The sequence below is a fragment of the Physella acuta genome, unplaced genomic scaffold, assembly GCF_028476545.2.
Source record: "Physella acuta isolate Inbredline_101_S28 unplaced genomic scaffold, ASM2847654v3 ptg001184l, whole genome shotgun sequence".
Classification (NCBI taxonomy): domain Eukaryota; kingdom Metazoa; phylum Mollusca; class Gastropoda; family Physidae; genus Physella; species Physella acuta.
This window is the reverse complement of record NW_026732701.1, coordinates 60,871-82,787: the sequence shown is the minus strand read 5'-3', so window position 1 is coordinate 82,787 and position 21,917 is coordinate 60,871. Positions and strand designations below refer to the sequence as shown.

Below are 21,917 nucleotides of genomic sequence, written 5' to 3'. Positions count from 1 at the left end.
TTATGTGCTCACTTGGGAGTTGTTCTTTTATTGGTGAGAACTCTATATTAAAGGTTGTGGCCAGGATGGGGATTGTAAGTTCTTAGGGTGGGGATTGTAAGTTCTTAGGGTAGGATATAGTCAGTAGCGTACGCAGGGGGGGGGGGGGGGGAGCAGGGGGAGCGGCCGCTCCCCCTCTGGATATTTTTAGCAAAGTGGCGCCTTTTTGGAAACTTTTTAAACTCAAAGTTTTAAACATTGATATTTGTTAAAAAATTATCTTTGGTCGGCACATTTGAAACGTAAATCTCTGTGAATATTGTTTTTGCAATTACCAGTAAAAAAATGTGTTAGCAATACAGTGATCTAAACCAGGGGTCTCCAAACTACGGCCCGCGGGCCGGATGCGGCCCGCGAGGTCCTCTCATCCGGCCCTCGGAGATCTTTTGTTCCGCAGAAAAAAAATTGTTGGAGGTGGCTGAGGAAAAATTCAAAACAATTTGAAAATGAAGCATTGGGTGCAAATACCATTGAAGTTAATGTGGCCATTTGCCAAGCAAATGACCTCCTTCAAATAAGGGCGGGTGGGTTTTATAAGTATTTGCCCAAGGAAGACTTTCCTAATATTAAAACTTTTGCCGCAAAGTACCTTTCAAATTTTGGAACAACATACAAACTTTATTCAGAAAGAATTAGGCCTACGTGAAGAACTATTTAAGAACAAACTTGGACCTCAAGTATATTGTTCATTCCCCGACAGTGTTTCTTTTTTTTCTCGGGTGGGGGGGGGGCACTTGATTTGCATATATATATATATACATTTATATATATATATATATATATATATATATATATATATATATATATATATATATATATATATATATATATATATATATATATATATATATATAATTCCGTTGAGGGGGGGATTCACCACCCCGAAGAGATGCCTGGAAGAAACTCTGGCCCCCGAACGTATATTTCATAGTTAATGCGGCCCTCGGGCTGAAAAGTTTGGAGACCCCTGATCTAAACCATACCTTCTCATTATGTCAAAGCATACTTAAAGTCATTAGCTAATTAAAAAGTGCATGATCTGAAATGTATGACCGTTATTTTAGTTATATGTAGGCTATAATTCCGAATCTTTTACCACTACATTGAAAAGCTGGCTTTTATACCAACTCTGATTTTAAAAAACTTTCATTATGCTGTAATACTTTAACATTTATGATGACAATATATTTAATTCTGATTGTAGAGAAAATATTTTTGTTATAACGAATAGTGTTAAATTACTTTATTAGATTCTAAAGTAATTATTGATTTGTTTTGATATTTATAATAAAATATGTAGACATATACATATTTATATTAAGATATTGACTATTTCCCCTTTTCGCTAGTCTTAATAGATGTCCAGGAATTATTATGCAATTTTTTTTACAAGGATTACAAAACAGATTATGCCGCGTTCATTGTTTTTGGTCATAGTGTGTTTATATATATATATATATATATATATACATATATATATATATATATATATATATATATATATATATATATATATATATATATATATATATATATACATATATATATACAATATATATATATATATATATATATATATATATATATATATATATATATATATATATATATATATATATATATATATATATATATATATATATATATATATATATATATATATATATATATATATATATATATATATATATATACAGAGGCGTAGCGAGGGGGTGGGCGGGGGGTGCGGACCGCACCGGGTGACACCATTTAGGGGGGGGGGGGGGTGACACCAAGGCAAAAAATAGCAAAATATATAGAGCAAAACTTGAGGGGGGGGGGGGTGCCAATCGAAAATTTAAAATCTTGTGACACCATTAAGTGCCTCACCGGGTGACACGCGACCTCGCTACGCCACTGTATATATATATATATATATATATATATATATATATATATATATATATATATATATATATATATATATATATATATATATATATATATATATATATATATATATATATATATATATATATATATACTTATATAAAAGATATTACAAATTAGGCGCCTTTTTTTGCTATTTCCGCTCCCCCTACACCGAAAACCTGGATACGCCTCTGGATATAGTATATTATTATGATAAGGGTGGAGCTACAGTTGTTAAAGTAAGAGCTATGTAGATTCAAGATTCAAAGTATTAAATCTATTTACGAGCTGTTTCTCTTTTCTGACTTAATATGGATCGTGCAAGATTTATTGAACGAAAAAATTGCCTATTTTTAGCTGCATTTAACGTTGTATATAGTTCCAGTGAACGTATCTAATTTGTACATAGTTTAAAACTCGCATCAAATATAACAAATAAACCAAAATATTTGGTTTTAATGTAACAATTAGATCAACATACGAAGAATCACGAGACCAGTCTTGGCCATTCTAAAATTGGAATGTGTTGTAATATTACTGCTTTGTTATATGCTTGTTACATGCCGTATCTTTTAACTTCATTTTTTTTTAATAAAATAATCTAACAGTTTCAAATTCTTCATTTTTTTTTATGTTGTTGCTTTTATTTGTGAGTTGTGGTCACGTGAGCAATAAAAAAACAACTAACACGCTCATGCTCCTATAAGGGTAGGTCGACTTAGAAGGTGGGGTCAGTCCAGCCTGGCTTCTAACCCGAAGGTCCTGAGTTCGAACCCTCAGACAGATGAGGCTAGTTAACTGGAGACAGCTAGAAGAGAAAACTCCAAAATAAAACAGGTGCGGAGCCCTTTAGGATCACCAAACTATAATTTCCTTTAGGCAGTTCCTGCGACACTGCCGATTGCAAGCTGTATTATGTAACACCCTTTCCTTTGGTTTCAACAGCTGTGTTCTAACCTTACGCTCCATGGAGCAGGTGGAGTAGAATTTGCCTATTTAAGTCACCTCGGTTTAAGATTGGATAGTGGGGTCAGCACTATAAGCCAAGTGGCCTTTACTTTTCCTACCCCAAGTCACGTATCCATTAGATCTGAGGGGGGGGGGGGTAAGAACTCGAGCCTAGGATCCAACTTAGAGACTTTTGTGTAAGCTGTCGAATTTATTGTTGTATTTAGAAGATAATGGAATGATTCTTTCACAAAGTTTACAAATGTATCAAGGAGGTAGCGTATTTAGGGAGCGTTACGTATAAGGGATCAGAAGTCGTCTCACGGCAAGCAATTTCCTATTAGTTTCGAAATTGAGAATGTGATAAAACTGTAATTTTATTTCTTCAAAAGCGTAATAAATTCATCTCTCTCTCCACAATCACAAACACACACACTCATGTGTATATATATATATATATATATATATATATATATATATATATATATATATATATATATGTATGTATATATATATATATAATCAAGCATCATAAAATACCCAAGACCATTAAATAATTAATTTGTTTTCTAAGTTTGATACTGTGTTAGTTTCGGGAGTTCTCGGTAACTGTATCAACAAAAACATTGTACGTTTTTAATAAACATAAAAAATAGTAACCGGAAAGCCATGAATGTTTTTATTTTCATTCAAGAATTAAAAAGATCTAAAGTTAGTGAAGTGCTTTAGGCTTTATTATACTTTAAGCCTTAATAATAAAATAAAAATAGTACTAGACTACTAGATCTATCACATTATCTCAAGCATAAAGAAAGTTTTAAAAAATCTTAGGCTCAGTTTGACAGTTAATGTCAGATCTAGTCTAGCTAGACTCTAGCTAGCTAGACTAGTCTGACAGTCAGACTGAGTAGTCTAGAGTCTAGACTCTAGAGTCTAGACTACTCAGTCTCGAGTCTAGAGTCTAGTCTAGAGTAGTCTAGACTACTCTAGTTACTAGTTACTCTAGTACTAGACTCTAGACTTTAGAGTTAGCAGTTAGACTAGAATCTAGATCTAATCAATCTAATCTATAAGAGGAGGAGAGTGAGACTAGTGAGAGGCAGAACAGAATCATGAATGTCGAATGAATGAATATGATGATGATGAAATGAATGTCTGATGTCTGATTGTTCATGTTGACGTTGTTAATTTTTTGTTATGTTCTAGATATAGATCTAGATCTAGATATAAACGTCGTTTAGAATTGGCGTGTTTAAAAATCTAAATCACATAGAAAAGAAATAGATTCTAGATCTAAAAAACAGCAACCAGGGGCCTATGCAAAGAAATTAAAACAATTAATTTATTAGATAAGATAATTATCGAGGCAGAACTTCAAACTCACTGAGATGAATATTTTTCTTCTCCCACAAAACTGACCATTTTGTTTTAGAACAAGTGAAGGGAAATCCCAGTTCAGTCAGGTTCCATACAGGTTACTGACGAGATTTGCGAAACATTTTGGGAAGCATAACGTTCTCCACTTGACCATGATGTCTTAAGTCAATTATGATATATCCAATATTTAAGGATTTTGTATACAGAGCTAAAGATAGGGTATTTAGAAATAGAAAGACCTAACACTAGCAATGCACAAAACTATTTATTAACTCATACAACAAATTACTAGCGATTCCACAAGAAAAATCATATTGGCCTAAATATAAAAAGATAAAATTTTAAAACAGATATATACAAGTGTGTAACTATAGATCAAACTTAATGCTGTGTGTGAATAGCAGCCTTGGCTATAAGGACCAGGGTCCTAATAGCGGCCGGGGCCTTTATTATTTGTTTGCTGCTTGAGCTATTATTATTCTGCTGTCACAGTGATGGTCATAGCTGGGTAATGGCCTTTTGGCTATGTGATATAATAGTGAAATTATTATTTGCTTCTCCCTAAAAATAATTTGCTACACAATACACCCTATGCTAGCATTATTTCTAGAAATCACCAATTATAATGTTTTTTTTAGTATCATTCTTGGTTACTCCTTCTTAATTATAATTAATTATATTTCAAACTCCAGATTACGGCAGTATGTGTTAAATTCTGATACCATCAACAATGAAAGTGAGAGTCAAATTTGATAGGGAAACTCGCATAATTGACCTAGGAACACGTGAAGCATCAGATATCACACTTCTAGAATTAAAGACTTCTGTTTCGTCCCAAATTAATTTAAATGATCAGTAAGTAAAATAAATTAAAATAAATTTAAAAAAATTTCTTTTGTTTCATTGTTCTTTTTACATTTTAGAAGTGCTCAGTTATTTTAATTTTTGGTCTTAACCATTACCAATAACAAATGTTTATTTACAGTTCATTTCAACTGAGTTTAAATGGCAGAGATGGTCTTCTGGATGAAAACCAAAAATTATCAGAAATCGGAATTGTTTCCGGTGACTTGCTCCATATTATGGGCACCAACATAACACAGGTTTATACTGTTTTTATATTTCTAGAAAATGTATATTATCATCAGATTCTGTTTTTGAACACCACATACTCACATAGTCTATTTAAAAAATGTATCTGGTTATTGTAATGCTACAGTATCAAATGACAAATTATTCTTTTCAAATTTGTAATTTTTGTCAAAAAAAACTTGAAAGGGAGTTAGCAAGTTTTAATTAGGATGTTATATAGGATTTTAAAATTTAAGACTTAACTGTTGAAAACATCATTTTTTTTTTTATATCTATAACTTGATATCCAGTTTGGTTATTCAAAATAAATTTGTTGCTTGGAAAATACAGTTTTTAAAAGGGAGATGTTAAATAGCTTTTTATGCTAACCTCCATGCCTTGTAGTTATACTGTACTAGTTTTTTCACCTAGCGTCACCCTTAGATCATAAATCCCTCTGCTGTAGTTTGTCTTGTATAAATACAAGGCAACCAATATAGGCATATTTAGTCAGTGTTTGGCCCAGTGTATTATTTTCATTAAATTTCAAAAATCTTTATATTTTGAGTGAAATTATAAAAATTAGCATAGTAATTAGGAACATTTAATTTTGACCATGGTTTAATGACTCTCTAAGTTAACAATCTTTATTGCTATTTAAAGCTTAAATCGAGATTGCTATTATTTCTTACTTTAGAATGTTTAAATTTACAATCTGTGTTTGATCAAAATGCGTATTGTATATCAGCAGAACAATGAAAGACCTCCAGAACCAACCAGAAACAGACCACAGCCCCTGGCATCCTATACAAGTGATACAGCTCTCTCTTCTGTGTTAACTACTGGCCAGATTTCTGTCACAACCTCAACCACTGATCCATCCACTTCCCAGCTGTCCACTCCACTGCTCAGTACACACAATATCCAAAGTGAAATGGTAATTCTATGCTTTCATATGTTTTAGATCAGTCCAGTTTGAAATGAAGTGCAAAATGGGAAAAAATGAAAACGGAAAACAATTTTAAAAATCATCAATCTAAAACAAAATAAAGATTTGATAAGTAATCTTTCTTGAAATAATTGTCCAAAAATTTTTGGTGCTTTTAAGATGGAACATTATGTCTAGGCTGAAAACTTCTAAGATTGAACATTTTGACTAGTATGGAAACTTTAATTTCTCAGGAGGTGAATGTGGTGAAAAATAGCTCACCAACACCTGTGATAGATGCAGACGTCAACAGGTAATTATATCTCTTTGTTACTGTAAGTTTTGTTTGCATAGATCTTCATCACAAAGTAGCATTGTTTGGATGTGAATCGTCTTATAAAATATGTGTAAAAATAAGTTTGTTTATCAAATATATTAACAATTATAAAAATAATTTTTTTTTTTTTAAGTTTTATACTTTATTATCTTTATGATTTTCTGTTGCATAAATAGCACTACGGTTAGGATTTTAATCTTTACTGCATCTATGTTTACTGTAATTGCCTTTTTAAGAGGTTGCTATATTTTAAAACTTAGATATATTGATTAAACTGTTAATGTTTATTTTATTTTTGTTTAAGTTTAATATTAGATATAGCCTAGCATGATTTTACTTAGTTTTACACACTCCATTTTTAATTAAACCTGTTAATCAGATACCTCCAAGAGCCACTGGTGATCAGAGAGTCAACTGCCACTCAAGTTCCCACACTGCTGCACCAGTTGTACACGTCTGCTAACTGTAGCAGCACCAATGATGCATTATGGGTTGTCCTGCATGCCATCATGCTAGAGGCAGGGTTTTATCCAAGTCAAGTCAGTGATATTTTATCATATTTATATTTTCTAAAAGATTTTGTAATATTTATACTTTTAGTCTTTTAGTTATATTTTAACGTGTTTCTCATTTATATATTTCATAATTGAATTAATTTTATTTAAAATTTTTCTTTAAAGTTAGATCTATATTTTAACACATTTCTGTTTTTTATTTTCTAATTTCTAATTTTTCTCTTTTTGTTGATATTTGAACATATTTCTCCTTTATATATATTTTTTTCAATTTATATTTTTATGTTTAAGTTATATTTGAACACATTTCTAATTTTAATTATTGAATTTGTAATTTTCGATATTGAAGTTTTGGCACAAAAGCCTGTTTTATTATGTTTTGTAAATACCAACACTTGCAACAAGAAAGAGCATTTTGTTTCTGCCCAGGACCAGGATCTGTGGATAATGCCAAGTGAATGGAAGAAACAAGGATTTTACACTTGCTCCTACAGCTATACAGTCACACCTGATGTGGTGAAAGATTGTGCTTTGATTGGTCTGACCATGGGTTCTTCAGTTGCTGTGCATGGTAAATTTTCTACTCGCATATGGCAGTTTGAATGTTAAGTTTTATTGGCTAACTGGGGGAAAGTATTAGATGTAAAAGTTTATTCCATTTTCTTCTTAAATATTTTAATCTTTTGTTACAAAAAATGAAGTCAAGTACTCTTTATATTATGGGATAGAGTCAATTGATTCCTATATCTGCCAATGCAAGGATTAAGTGGTCAACACCATGTGCAGCCTAACTTTCTCTGACCGTAGCCAGGTACCCATCATAGCTGAGTGAACTCAGGGGCATCCCTAGGGTAGGAAATCATACCCTAGACCAATAGGACTTGTCATGGCTGATTGCACAGTTTCAACATATAATAACAGACTTGAGCTAAAGAAACTTTTTAAAAATAATGTAAAATATTTACAGAACTTCAAAGTCTCCATATTATTTTAGTAGTTTAACATTTCCATGAACAGCCCTCACCAAGTCTGAACAGAGTTACAAAACAGAGCATCTCCAACTTAGAACTGCGGACTTTATCAGAAATTTATCAGAAGGTAAATACATTTCTGTGTCACTATTTAATGTTGAAAATAATCATGTACACCAGGGGTCTCCAAACTTTTTAGTCCGAGGGCCGCATTAACTATTACATTTTAGTTCGGGGGTCAGTTTCTTCCAGACATGTCATTGCTTTTCTGGGCAAAGTTCCTCAGCCATCACCAACAAAGATTTTTCATTGGACAAAAAGATTTCCGCGGGCCGGATGAAAGGACTTCGGGGGCCGCATCCGGCCCATGGGCCGTAGTTTGGAGACCCCTGATGTACACCATAACTAACACACAAACTTTTAAAATTTCACTGCACATCTTGATGAAGATAGAACTTTTTTTTTTTATTATACTTAAAAAGTGGTTTCAATAATGTAGTATTTTTGAGAACACTCACCATTACTAAAAATGATTTGTTATTTCAATATAAAAAAATTGTTTACCTGTTAATGTTCCTCACTTTGAATCACATAATTAAATTGTGGTTAAGGTTTAATTGTTTTAGATCAACTTCTCATAATGATGGTCAAAGAAAATAAAAGAAATTCTGTTAACAATTGTATAGTTGCTCTTTTTACAATTGTTCTAGTCCATGCAACAACCATTTTAATAATCCTCTGTACACAAATTTCAGTTAAAAATTCATTGGAAATTTTTTTTTTTTAAATTTTAGACCCCCCTCAGACGTACCGAGCCCTGGATAGATTGTCCAGACAGATGATGGACACTGTGTGCTTACCTTTAATTGACGAAATTGTAACAGGTAAATGCAATTTTCATCATTAATACAAAATATTTTTAATTAAATATAGATAAAAATTTCATTATTTGAAGAAAAAAAAGTTTTAATCTAGCTGTACTCTCACCTAATGTCTTTTTATATTTCAGAATCTGGCTTTCCTGGAAGAAGTGGTATTTTAGCACTTCCTTACGCTGCAAAGGTAGATCCCTTTTTATGAAAGAACCCTTTCTGATTTATTGTGTTTTTTAATAACATTTTTAGTACCATTTGGTATAATTTTGTTATATTGACCTTTAGAAGCAAATTATTTAGTTATTTTTCATTTATTTAATTAATACTGGTTATGAATCATTAGCTGATTTTAAAGTCTTAAATTATAAACATTGGTAGCATACAAAATTTATTTTTTAAGTTGAAGATTTTCTCCTTCCTGGATGCTAAAAGCTTATGCCACATGGGTCAAACTTGCCTGGATTTCTTCTCAGTGTATAAAGACAAAATTGTGTGGAGATTATTGTATATGCGCCAGTTCGGCAGTAAGTGGCAAGCTCTATTGAGATAGATCTAAGGTTTCCATGCTGCTTACTTTCTGAACTATTTACAAGAACATAGTTTATTTAAACTTGTTGAGCAAAAGAAAAGATATTGAAGCTAATTAAAATTAAATGTACATAAATATTTTTTCCAGAGCCTGAGGATTGCAGCCTCGGAAAAAACTGGTTTGAGGTAAATCTTATTGCTGTTCTTTTGCTTAGATATCAACAATAAACATTGTCGTTTGTATAATGGAAAGGGAGAGTGTGTCATGTGGGAAAGAGAAGGAGACAAGAAAATTGACATCATAATCATATATCTGGTATTTTTATTACTCATATATGTAATTTTAATTTCATGTGCTACAATATATAGGCCTACATAATATGGATGACCAATTGATTCAATATATTTATATTTTTTTCATTATCGATACCTGACCTAACAAAATGATCCATGTTCTAGTTGTACAAAGAAAAATACCAGCAGCAAAAGGACGAGCAAAGAAGGCGCATGTTCCAGGTTGATGCCACAGATCCTCCGTGGGGATTTCCTGGGGCTATTGGACCCTTTAGGCCATTCGCGCCTGGTATGCCTCCTTTTCCCAGAATGCTTGGAGGTGATTACGACTTGCATCCTGAATTTGCTGCAGGTAAGCTTTGTGGTATCTAGAGTTTGGTTAAATGTATGTTTTCTTGTATCATTTATAAGATGGTACATGAGGGTATGAGTGATACCTGCTGTAAGGACATCTAAAGTGTCCCTTCTTTCCTACCTGGCTGTCATTAGGGCAGGTGGAGTTCACTAGTTTCTGTGACCTTAGAATTTAAAGGGATTGTGTGGTCACTTATTTTGCCTTAGCTTTTACTTACCTCTACACAAGCCAAAGCAAGGTGGACGGATAGATGACATAGACACTAACCAGTTATATTTGAACCTTTAAATTAGAGATGATCTATATATCTCTCATAGAAATGTTTGTGTATAGCTAAGTAGAACTATTGAGGTACCTGTATAAACTTATACCACTGACTTATTTCCCTTTATTTTCACATGGTTTGCTTGTAGTTAATATCTTTCCTGTGAGAAACTGTATCACTGTTTGTTTTCCCCCTGTATCTTCACAATATGTTTGCTACTTGAACTAAGTATTCAGTTTTATAATATTGCATTATTTCCCTTTATCTTCTTAAGGCTTGCAGGTTTTTAACTAAGTATTCAGTTTTTATGTGTGAAACTATATCAAGTTATTTCCCTTTATCTGCTCCAGGTTTGCCTGACCCTCTGGCTGGAAGATTCACAGGTCCTCTAGCACCAAATGTTCCCATGCCCAGTCCATTTAGTACTGGACACAGATTTGACCCCTTAGCCAGACCAAACAGAGGGAACCTAACAGGCTCTCCGTTTGCTAATGGATTTCATGGACAGTTCTTTTAACTTATTTCTATAACAAACACATCCTGATATTATGTTATGTTTTATAATTGAAAGATTCAGCAAATAAATGATGAGAATGTCAGTTGGTAGCATTAATGTACATTACTTTTGTTATTAATACTGTTTTTTAATCAAGTTTTTAACTACAAACATAGAAATATTTTGAAATTTTATCTCAGATTGTTACTGAGTTAGACAAAGTTGAATTTGTTTCACTCTGGACCTCTCGAACTAAGACAGTTGACTATGATGTTGTGAAATTCCCTGGAGTGCAGAAACCCCAAATTTTAAAGTCTTGCTTATTTATATTATTTAAAAAACATGACACCAAGTGCTGTTTCTACAAAACAATATTCCAAAGTTTATTCTGTTAATAAACAACTCTATTAAATCAATAGTTTTAAAAACAAATATGCTCAGCTGTAACTAAATTTCACTGACATGTTTATTGGGATAAATTATTCACAAAATATAAATATTCTGAATTAAAATATTACTTTTAACTAAAAGTTATTTGACTTCAAAAAGGAATAATGTATGAATTTACTAAACTATCAATTGATTAAAAACAATAAAACTTGTAAGACAAATGTTAAGAGTTATCCATCTTTGCACCTAGTTGAAGCCGGAATGTCAGAGTGTTTGGTGTGGTCACATCAGCAACATAGATTTCCTGGCCATTTTCTAGCGCTAAATCTGGCAACAAAGACAGAATTTAAAAATGTCTATAAAAAAAAAACAACATAAATCTATACACCTGACTATTTTTACTGCTTAACCATGAAAAATACATTTTGAAATGATTATTAAAATTTGAAGAATTTTTTTAATAAAAGAATGTAAACAAAAAAAATAAAAAATCATTATTAAATATAACTCAATACTGATTTTGTTTTAAGTTTTAGGAACAATTAATTAATACCTTTAAGAGACTTCTTTAGATTTTCCCTGGTCTTCTCCTCGATAGATTTGACTGTCTGCATGTACAAGGTTTTGTTCTTGCCGCCCATAGTTGTTGTCACACCCGGTGATTTCATCTGGCTAAAACAGTGACATTTAAAACATAAGTTACCATTGTCTAAAACAGACATTGTACTCTCCTTTTAACACAGACTTTTAATGAATATACCTATCTATACTTTTTAAAACTCTTTACACTTACCCTTTAATAAATTAACATTTCAACATATGTAATATCAATAAATAATATTGTTATCTTTTAATAATGACACATTAAAATGATAGTGATAATAAGAAAAAAAACATAATAAAATGTAATTATACTAAACAAAATGTATTTTACATACTGCTAGTGAAAGCTAGTTGTTTATTCACTTACTATGTGGCATTCTCCTGTAAGTATGTGATGACATCTTGCAGTTTATCTGTCTCTGTAAACGTAAGTATCTGTGGCTTGTCACTGCAAGCTAGACATCCTTCCTGGGAACAAAGGACATAAGACTTTAACATCGCAGGTTTGGGTGAAGTTGAGAACATAATACTTGCTTTATTTCTAAAATTGACATTTGTGTGGTTGACTTAGGTTAAGTTGGGAACAATGTGTGATGAACCATCCATGGACTAATTTGGAGAACATTACATGGTCTAATTAACTTTATAAGCTAAACCTTTCAATAAAATAGTAAAAATTTGAATGTGTGTCACAAGACTAAATTCAGGTCCGCATTATATTTTATTGGAACAGTAAATCTACATGTAAGTAGAGGTAGGGATTATACCCAGTGCCTCTATCATTGATCTGTATTAAATACTACAAAAAAAAATTATGGAAAAGGGAATCTTATGATCTCCAGAGATTGTAGTCTTCTGTTGGTTCCAGCTGTGGCATTCTTTAACACCCCACATAGAAAACATCACATACACATATAGGAGGGTGTGTTCAACTTACCAGTTTTTCAGCCTCAAATGTGTAAGTATAGACGCCATTAGTGTCATTGAAGTTCATGTAGTTATTCAATGGAACACAGCAGCTAAGAGGGAAAATGAAATTCTTACATTCAAATATTACCAACTTAATAAATTTTTTGTTACATTATTTTGTGTGGAGACTACTTTAAATTTACTTGTTACATTATTTTGTGCGGAGACTGCTTTAAACCTACTTGTTACATTATTTTGTGCGGAGACTGCTTTAAACCTACTTGTTACATTATTTTGTGTGGCGACTACTTTAAACTTACTTGTTCCATTATTTTGTTAGGAGACTACTTTATTCCAAACTTGTTAACCCTTGACATTCCAAAACATTTTTGTTGAACCTTCAATGACTAACCCAGAACTAAAATTACTTTCCAGTCTTCACACAGCTCTTCTTAATACCCCAAGAGTAAAATGAAAAGCAGTCTACAACTAGAATTTAAGCCACCAACCTTGTAGCTAGTTTAAACGCTTCAGTTGCACAGGCAGCTAGTGTTGATTACAGATACATGTGGAGAAATAAACAACTGATAAAAAGACATAATAAAACTGGGGAAGAATGAACACACATTTTTTACAGAAAAATATAATAATTTTAACACATTTTTTTGTAATGACAGTAATGTTAGCAGCAGTTTTAACATTGTAAACTATCTGCCCTCACAAAATTTTAAAGAAATATCTTGAGTTTACCAGATATAACAGCATTTGTAGAGGCAACAGCAGGCATAATCCTCTTCACAACACCTGAATCAAAGAGAAATATACACAGACTGAAGGTAAATACAGTGGTTTTAACTTTATCAAAAATATGATACAATGAGGTGTAGAGATTACACCTGAATCAAAGAGAAATATACACAGACTGAAGGTAAATACAGTGGTTTTAACTTTATCAAAAATATGATACAATGAGGTGTAGAGATTACACCTGAATCAAAGAGAAATATAAACCATCAGACTGAAGTAAATACAGTGGTTTTAACTTTATCAAAAATATGATACAATGAGGTGTAGAGATTACACCTGAATCAAAGAGAAATATACACAGACTGAAGGTAAATACAGTGGTTTTAACTTTATCAAAAATATGATACAATGAGGTGTAGAGATTACACCTGAATCAAAGAGAAATATAAACCATCAGACTGAAGGTAAATACAGTGGTTTTAACTTTATCAAAAATATGATACAATGAGGTGTAGAGATTACACCTGAATCAAAGAGAAATATACACAGACTGAAGGTAAATACAGTGGTTTTAACTTTATCAAAAATATGATACAATGAGGTGTAGAGATTACACCTGAATCAAAGAGAAATATACACAGACTGAAGGTAAATACAGTGGTTTTAACTTTATCAAAAATATGATACAATGAGGTGTAGAGATTACACCTGAATCAAAGAGAAATATACACAGACTGAAGGTAAATACAGTGGTTTTAACTTTATCAAAAATATGATACAATGAGGTGTAGAGATTACACCTGAATCAAAGAGAAATATAAACCATCAGACTGAAGTAAATACAGTGGTGTTAACTTTATCAAAAATATGATACAATGAGGTGTAGAGATTACACCTGAATCAAAGAGAAATATACACAGACTGAAGGTAAATACAGTGGTTTTAACTTTATCAAAAATATGATACAATGAGGTGTAGAGATTACACCTGAATCAAAGAGAAATATACACAGACTGAAGGTAAATACAGTGGTTTTAACTTTATCAAAAATATGATACAATGAGGTGTAGAGATTACACCTGAATCAAAGAGAAATATAAACCATCAGACTGAAGTAAATACAGTGGTTTTAACTTTATCAAAAATATGATACAATGAGGTGTAGAGATTACACCTGAATCAAAGAGAAATATAAACCATCAGACTGAAGGTAAATACAGTGGTTTTAACTTTATCAAAAATATGATACAATGAGGTGTAGAGATTACACCTGAATCAAAGAGAAATATACACAGACTGAAGGTAAATACAGTGGTTTTAACTTTATCAAAAATATGATACAATGAGGTGTAGAGATTACACCTGAATCAAAGAGAAATATACACAGACTGAAGGTAAATACAGTGGTTTTAACTTTATCAAAAATATGATACAATGAGGTGTAGAGATTACACCTGAATCAAAGAGAAATATACACAGACTGAAGGTAAATACAGTGGTTTTAACTTTATCAAAAATATGATACAATGAGGTGTAGAGATTACACCTGAATCAAAGAGAAATATACACAGACTGAAGGTAAATACAGTGGTTTTAACTTTATCAAAAATATGATACAATGAGGTGTAGAGATTACACCTGAATCAAAGAGAAATATACACAGACTGAAGGTAAATACAGTGGTTTTAACTTTATCAAAAATATGATACAATGAGGTGTAGAGATTACACCTGAATCAAAGAGAAATATAAACCATCAGACTGAAGTAAATACAGTGGTTTTAACTTTATCAAAAATATGATACAATGAGGTGTAGAGATTACACCTGAATCAAAGAGAAATATACACAGACTGAAGGTAAATACAGTGGTTTTAACTTTATCAAAAATATGATACAATGAGGTGTAGAGATTACACCTGAATCAAAGAGAAATATACACAGACTGAAGGTAAATACAGTGGTTTTAACTTTATCAAAAATATGATACAATGAGGTGTAGAGATTACACCTGAATCAAAGAGAAATATACACAGACTGAAGGTAAATACAGTGGTTTTAACTTTATCAAAAATATGATACAATGAGGTGTAGAGATTACACCTGAATCAAAGAGAAATATAAACCATCAGACTGAAGTAAATACAGTGGTTTTAACTTTATCAAAAATATGATACAATGAGGTGTAGAGATCTCATCCCTAAAAGTAGTTTTTTTCTCAAGTAGGTTCCAGGTGTAACATGATAGGTTTATGTTTGTAGCCATTGATTAAAATTTTGAATTTTTGTGACAATTTTCTGATCAAATATAAAACAAAATGAATAAAACAAACCCTAACAAAAAAGAAGGAATGAAAATACCCTTCAGCATTTACCTTGAGTTAATCTGTAGTTGACACCTGAAATATTGTATTCACTAGCCCTCTGCTGCGACTTTTCTAAGATCCACTTTATGTGGTTAGGGTCATCCCCGTCTATTGGAACACCAGCTGGACAGAGAAAAATGTTTTAATCAGCTGCATGACAACAGGAAAATAATCAGTAGAGTCAATGTGACAATCAAACAATGACATACCCCCATCTATAGAGTGAATGTGACAATCAAACAATGACATACGCACATCTATACAGTGAATGTGACAATCAAACAATGACATACCCCTATCTTTACAGTGAGTGTGACAATCAAACAATGACATACCCCCATCTTTACAGTGAATGTGACAATCAAACAATGACATACCCCCATCTTTACAGTGAATGTGACCATCAAACAATGACATACCCCCAAAAGGCTCTTCTTTAGACTACAACAGAATCAAATGTGACAATCAAACTACGACTTACCCCCAAAAGGTTCCTCTTTAGGCCACAACAGTATCCTAACAAACTCAATGCAGTGTTCAGGTAATCGAGGTGTGTGTGCTATTGTACATAGAGGAAAGTTTACCTGAAAGATATATAAGCATTCTACATTTTTATATTCTTTTCTTTATCTAGCATTCATGTCAGAAATAGTACCTATATAAATGTTAATCTTTTTCAGCGCTAGTTAGATAAGTTGGTCTGTTACGCTCTAGATTAACTAGCCAAAACTTAATTTAATCAGAATGTTGCTAAATCAAGCAGATTATTAAAGGATGTAGAATTTACCTCGCACCTATGTTACTAGCCAATACAACGCATTTGAGGAGAGGTTGGAAGGGATGGTAAAATGGTAACGCTTAAAACTGCTAAACTAAAAGTCTTTAGTTTGGATCTCTAGCTCGAATCTGTAGGATTTCCTGAGTCCACCCACTTTGATAGGCCCTGAACTTACATTAGGGTTACTAAGGAGGCAGGGTATAGTGCTGACGACACAATCACCCTATATGCAGATGCCATTGAAACAGATGAACTCTACTTCATCAGCCCTTTTTGTCTTAATACAAATGGTAATCTGGGTAAAGACGTACTGTACCTGAGATGAGTCAAGACCTAATGTAGCAGAGGTGGGTCAAGACCTAATGTAGCTGAGGTGGGTAAAGACCTAATGTAGCTGAGGTGGGTAAAGACCTACTGTACCTGAGGTGGGTAAAGACCTACTGTACCTGAGGTGGGTAAAGACCTGTACTTGAGGTGGGTAAAGACCTACTGTACCTGAGGTGGGTAAAGACCTACTGTACCTGAGGTGGGTAAAGACCTAATGTACCTGAGGTGGGTAAAGACCTAATGTACCTGAGGTGGGTAAAGACCTAATGTACCTGAGGTAGGTAAAGACCTACTGTACCTGTGGTGGGTAAAGACTTAATGTACCTGAGGTGGGTAAAGACCTAATGTACCTGAGGTAGGTAAAGACCTACTGTACCTGAGGTGGGTAAAGACCTACTGTACCTGAGGTAGGTAAAGACCTACTGTACCTGAGGTGGGTAAAGACCTACTGTACCTGTGGTGGGTAAAGACTTAATGTACCTGAGGTGGGTAAAGACCTAATGTACCTGAGGTAGGTAAAGACCTACTGTACCTGAGGTGGGTAAAGACCTACTGTACCTGAGGTGGGTAAAGACCTACTGTACCTGAGGTGGGTAAAGACCTAATGTACCTGAGGTGGGTAAAGACCTAATGTACACTCTACACATGCAGTAATTCCTGGCAAGATAACTCTGGCATTGCCTTTGAAGCCTTCTGTCCCTCCATCCACCATTGGTATCAAACTAGACTGGTCAAGAATGCCTTCTTCATATCTTAACATGCTTATCTGTAAATTTTAATAAATAACGCCATAAATGGACAATCTTGTCAATCTAATTTATTTTTAAAGATTTTTCACAATCTTTTTTAAAAATAGTTATAATTAGATAAAGAAAAAATGAAATTTTTTAAGAAACTAAAGCTTATGGGTACTAAAAAAGTAATAAAAATCATACCAGCATTCCATTGATCTATCAATTAATACAGACACAATGATATTTTTAAGAAACTAAAGCTTATGCTTAGTGAAAAGATAATAAAAGTCATACAAGCATTCCATTGATCCATCGTCTCGCAATAATGGAATCTAGCCCACAGACAACTATGTGAAAATCTGAAAAGAAAAAGGAAATAATTTGATGTAGAGTTCTATATTATAGCAGAATTTGGAGGGTAGTATGGAAATAAATCCATGGTGAAAAAAGTAGTCGCATGTCAACCTTACATATAGTTTGCAGCCACATTATGCACATTAAAGGGATTGGAGAAAAGATATGAAAACTATGAAAACTTCAAACGGTAATTAATTTTTTCATTAAAAAAACTTAAGCTAAAAGTTTTCAAAACAGAAGTTTAAGGTTCATTTATCAATAACATTCTTACTAAATTCACTTGTTTTAGTGACAAGAAATGTAAAACAGTTTTTCTCTGTATACTCACCCCTGTAAAAACTCTCATCAAAATCTTGGATTTTAGCAAAATGTCTGAGCAATTTCGTAATGGGAAATAATGCCCCAGAAAAATATTACTTTTTTTTAATACAAACACCTTTGTATGCTCCTGACTAATAAAACCTAGCTTAGCCAGTATTTAAAGAATGATGTGAAGTATGATGAAGGATACGGTGTGACTTTACACCCTGGAACACGTGAGTTGATGAATGCTGCTGCTACATCCGCTTTGGCTTTACCAACATCTTTGGCTCTATGAAAAGTATTACATTGCATGTATACAACTATACCACATATTTACAGCTACATCACATATATAGCCGACATGTACACATCATGTATACAACAGCATTTCATGTTAACAACTACACCCCATGTATACAACTAAAGGTCATGTATAAAACTACACCTCATGCATACATCTACACCTCACAATAGAAACTACCTATTTAAAAATAAAATTTCTCTATCTATGAAAATGATTCCCATTAAAAATTAACATTTAAAATTTAAACATTAAAATTAAACATTTTAAACATTTACCTTAAAAGATACTGTATATTTAAAATATCAAATTCTAAATAATAATAAAAAGTTACCTAAATAGAAACTGTCTATTTAAATTAGACACATCAATTGTGTCCATGTCAATAACATGAATGTCTCTGAAACCCATCAAGGCCTAAAAAAAATTTACAAAACATAATTTAAACTCATGGTATTTACAAATAATATATTTTTAAATCAAATATGAACTTTTTGAAAGTTGATTTTTAATAACTGAATACTATTTTGTAATAGAAAGAGAGACTTTTATGTGTAAATATATTCAAATAATTACTTAGAGTTTTGTAATTGATAATTGCTGATAAAAAAAAATAAATAACTAGGCCTAATGCATTTATTTTATTTTATTAAAAAGGGCATTAGGTTTAAATAAAGAGAAAAGCCAACAATTTAACAATATTCTCTTAAAAAGATCTGAAAAAATATGTTTCTTATTATAGTTTTAACTCAATTGGTTCACCAGATCTTTAAGTAGCTCACATCCCAAGCCACCAGCTCCAATCACAAGCACTTTACAGGAGTCCTTGAGAAAAGACAGAACCTGAAACAAGTTATTTTTTTTTAAACTTAATTATTTAGGTCTAAGTGTAATAATAAGTGGCAATAAGATGCCTCAGTATTAACATATGTATTATGTAATTGCATGTTTAGCACTTTGGTAATTTACTTTTCCTTATCCTTATGCAAGTCAGGTACTTGTCATCATCAGTCAGAAAGAAGTACACTTTCAATCATTGCACATGAAACTAACTAAACTAGATCTAGATCTACAAACTTTAGACTTTCAAGACAAGTAAGGGGTTATATTAATTAAATAATTTAATCACATATCAACGTCAGAAAGTTCAACATTCAGTTGATTATTTTAGTATATTTTAGATCTAGATTATTATATAGAGGCCTATCTATTCTGAGTATTCACCATAACCATTCTGTATTACTATTCAACTTACGTCCGGCGAAGGCTCAAAGTCGGGATGAGCAAAGGGCCCACTGCGTTCTAATATCTTCTTTACATGATCCCATCTCCCAGGCCATTCAACCTCCATTGGTAAGTTAGTTTGTAAACTAGTAATTAGATCTAGATCTATTAATACCGGTAATTATTAGCCTAACCAAAACAAATCTATTTTCTAAGTAATAATAAACTACGTTGCATTTTCCAATGAAAAATAGTCTGTGTACTTCTGAGATGGAGTTAGATTTGTTTAGAGTAGCTTCCCCTGTTTCTATAAAAGATCTAGATTCTAGATCTGGATCTAATTTCTAATATGCCTACTTTTATGATTTGAAAAGGAGCTAACTTAGGTTGAATGTTAACTGGACTTGCAAATAGCATTGCAATATTATATATTCGTAAATTAATACAGAGTTTATTTCAGGCATCTCTTTAATCCGTTTTACGGTTTTAAAATTTAAAAATGCGTCCCAAAATACTGATTATTTATCATTTAGGCCTAGATTCTAGAGTCTAGATCTAGATCTATATTCTATATATATATGGTGAAATTATCAGTTATATAGCTATAGTGAGAATCTTACGGAGAAAATGAAATATGAAATAGCGTTATTAGCATTATAATTATGTATGCATAGGGCCTACAGAGTTTTTTCCAGCATCTCTCTCTCCTCCCCCCCCTGCCCCCCGGAAAACGTCTACCGCCCCGCCCCCCCCCCCATCCCGAACGAAATAGAATTATAAAATATAGAAATATACCAGTGTGAGTATGACAGTGTCCCCCACCCAATCCCCCGCCCACCCCAGGGAATTTCAAGTGCCCATCCATACCCCCCCCCCCCTCGGAGAAAAAAGTCTGGAATAAACACTGAAAGAGGACCTACACTATTGTTGATGATCTTATATTTTATTTTATTGGATTACTTTTTCAGTATTTAAACCACAAAAGCTGATTGAGGGCATTAAACATTTAATTTTTTCCAAGGAGAGGAAGGTTTTTAAATTATTATTAGACCTACTGTTGTTTGATGTGGCGTAAAGATCACAAGCGTTCACGGCCATCTGTTGATTTTTTCATCTCACACTTACTAGCATATAGAGAGAAAAGAAATCAATTTTAATAATTATCCCATAATCAAATTAAAAAACTTTTTGCAAAAACCATAGACAAGTTTTTTTTTTTTAGATTTGCTGGGTTTTGCTCTATAATTTCATTTGTCGTCTCCCTTTATTAAGGGAGGTAACTCAACTAATTAGAAAAAGCCTGCAATTTTGCTACGTGTTACTTCTTTTTATTTTATATGACTATGGGATGATGCATGATTGGATGTGTTGGGTGTGTGTGTGGGGGGGGGGAGGTGGGTAGGTTCTAAACAGTATATCATATATTGTCAAACTAAACATTGCTTTATTAAAGTAAGATGGCATAGAGTCACTAAGCTACCCAGGGGCCTACCTTGCTCAAGGACTACTTTGTCAGCCATGCTACTAAGTTGGCTGCTAACTAACTCAATGACTAGTCATCAATATTTCTTTCAGACATTTTACCCTTCCTAGGCGCCGGGGGGACAAATTTTCAATTTGGCGCCCAAAATTCAAAACTGCAGCTAAAATGAGCTTTTAATTTTTTTTCCAACCCATTTTGGCGCCCCTAGGGTCGGCGCCCGGGGACATATGTACTCACCCGCCCCATTGCATTTGACTTTAATTTTTATATACCCTATATAGAGATGAATCACATCGCATTCTGCTGGGGTGACGCCCCTGCGAAATTGAAAATTAACTTCCCTGAAAATAGTAAAATATTCTAAATAATAATGAAAATATAGATCCACATAGACTACATCTTATGAAAAATAACAAACAATTAGACAACTAAATTATTATTAATAATGCAGACAATTCCTAAAGTAGTTTCAGAATTTATTTTTTAAA

General features: G+C 32.6%; 2 protein-coding genes across 4 annotated transcripts; one reads left to right on the top strand and one right to left on the bottom strand.

Annotated features, from left to right (window-relative positions):
• The first annotated feature begins 3,496 nt into the window (after positions 1–3,496).
• LOC131956914 (F-box only protein 7) lies at positions 3,497–11,010 on the top strand. 3 transcript variants are annotated; one of them, XM_059321547.1, is made up of 14 exons: positions 3,497–3,609; positions 4,968–5,130; positions 5,261–5,378; positions 6,098–6,283; positions 6,529–6,587; positions 6,991–7,150; positions 7,556–7,697; positions 8,144–8,224; positions 8,892–8,981; positions 9,107–9,159; positions 9,373–9,496; positions 9,649–9,686; positions 9,960–10,146; positions 10,765–11,010. In XM_059321547.1, exons 2-14 carry the CDS (start codon positions 5,006–5,008, stop codon positions 10,929–10,931), a joined length of 1,530 nt encoding a protein of 509 aa, XP_059177530.1. In that variant the 5' UTR covers positions 3,497–3,609; positions 4,968–5,005; the 3' UTR covers positions 10,932–11,010. The 3 variants fall into 3 exon arrangements, with proteins under 3 accessions (XP_059177530.1, XP_059177528.1, XP_059177529.1); XM_059321545.1 differs by having other exon boundaries at positions 6,095–6,283; XM_059321546.1 differs by having other exon boundaries at positions 3,508–3,526; positions 6,095–6,283.
• Positions 11,011–11,274: 264 nt separating this feature from the next.
• LOC131956916 (NEDD8-activating enzyme E1 catalytic subunit-like) lies at positions 11,275–20,228 on the bottom strand. The gene is made up of 15 exons (XM_059321548.1): positions 19,978–20,228; positions 19,485–19,565; positions 19,057–19,139; positions 18,630–18,710; positions 18,447–18,490; positions 18,056–18,120; positions 17,638–17,793; positions 16,404–16,506; positions 15,932–16,045; positions 13,563–13,616; positions 13,322–13,358; positions 12,841–12,922; positions 12,271–12,371; positions 11,854–11,972; positions 11,275–11,627 (listed from the first exon to the last, which is right to left on the bottom strand). Exons 1-15 carry the CDS (start codon positions 20,071–20,073, stop codon positions 11,524–11,526), a joined length of 1,320 nt encoding a protein of 439 aa, XP_059177531.1. The 5' UTR covers positions 20,074–20,228; the 3' UTR covers positions 11,275–11,523.
• Between the last annotated feature and the right edge of the window lie 1,689 nt (positions 20,229–21,917).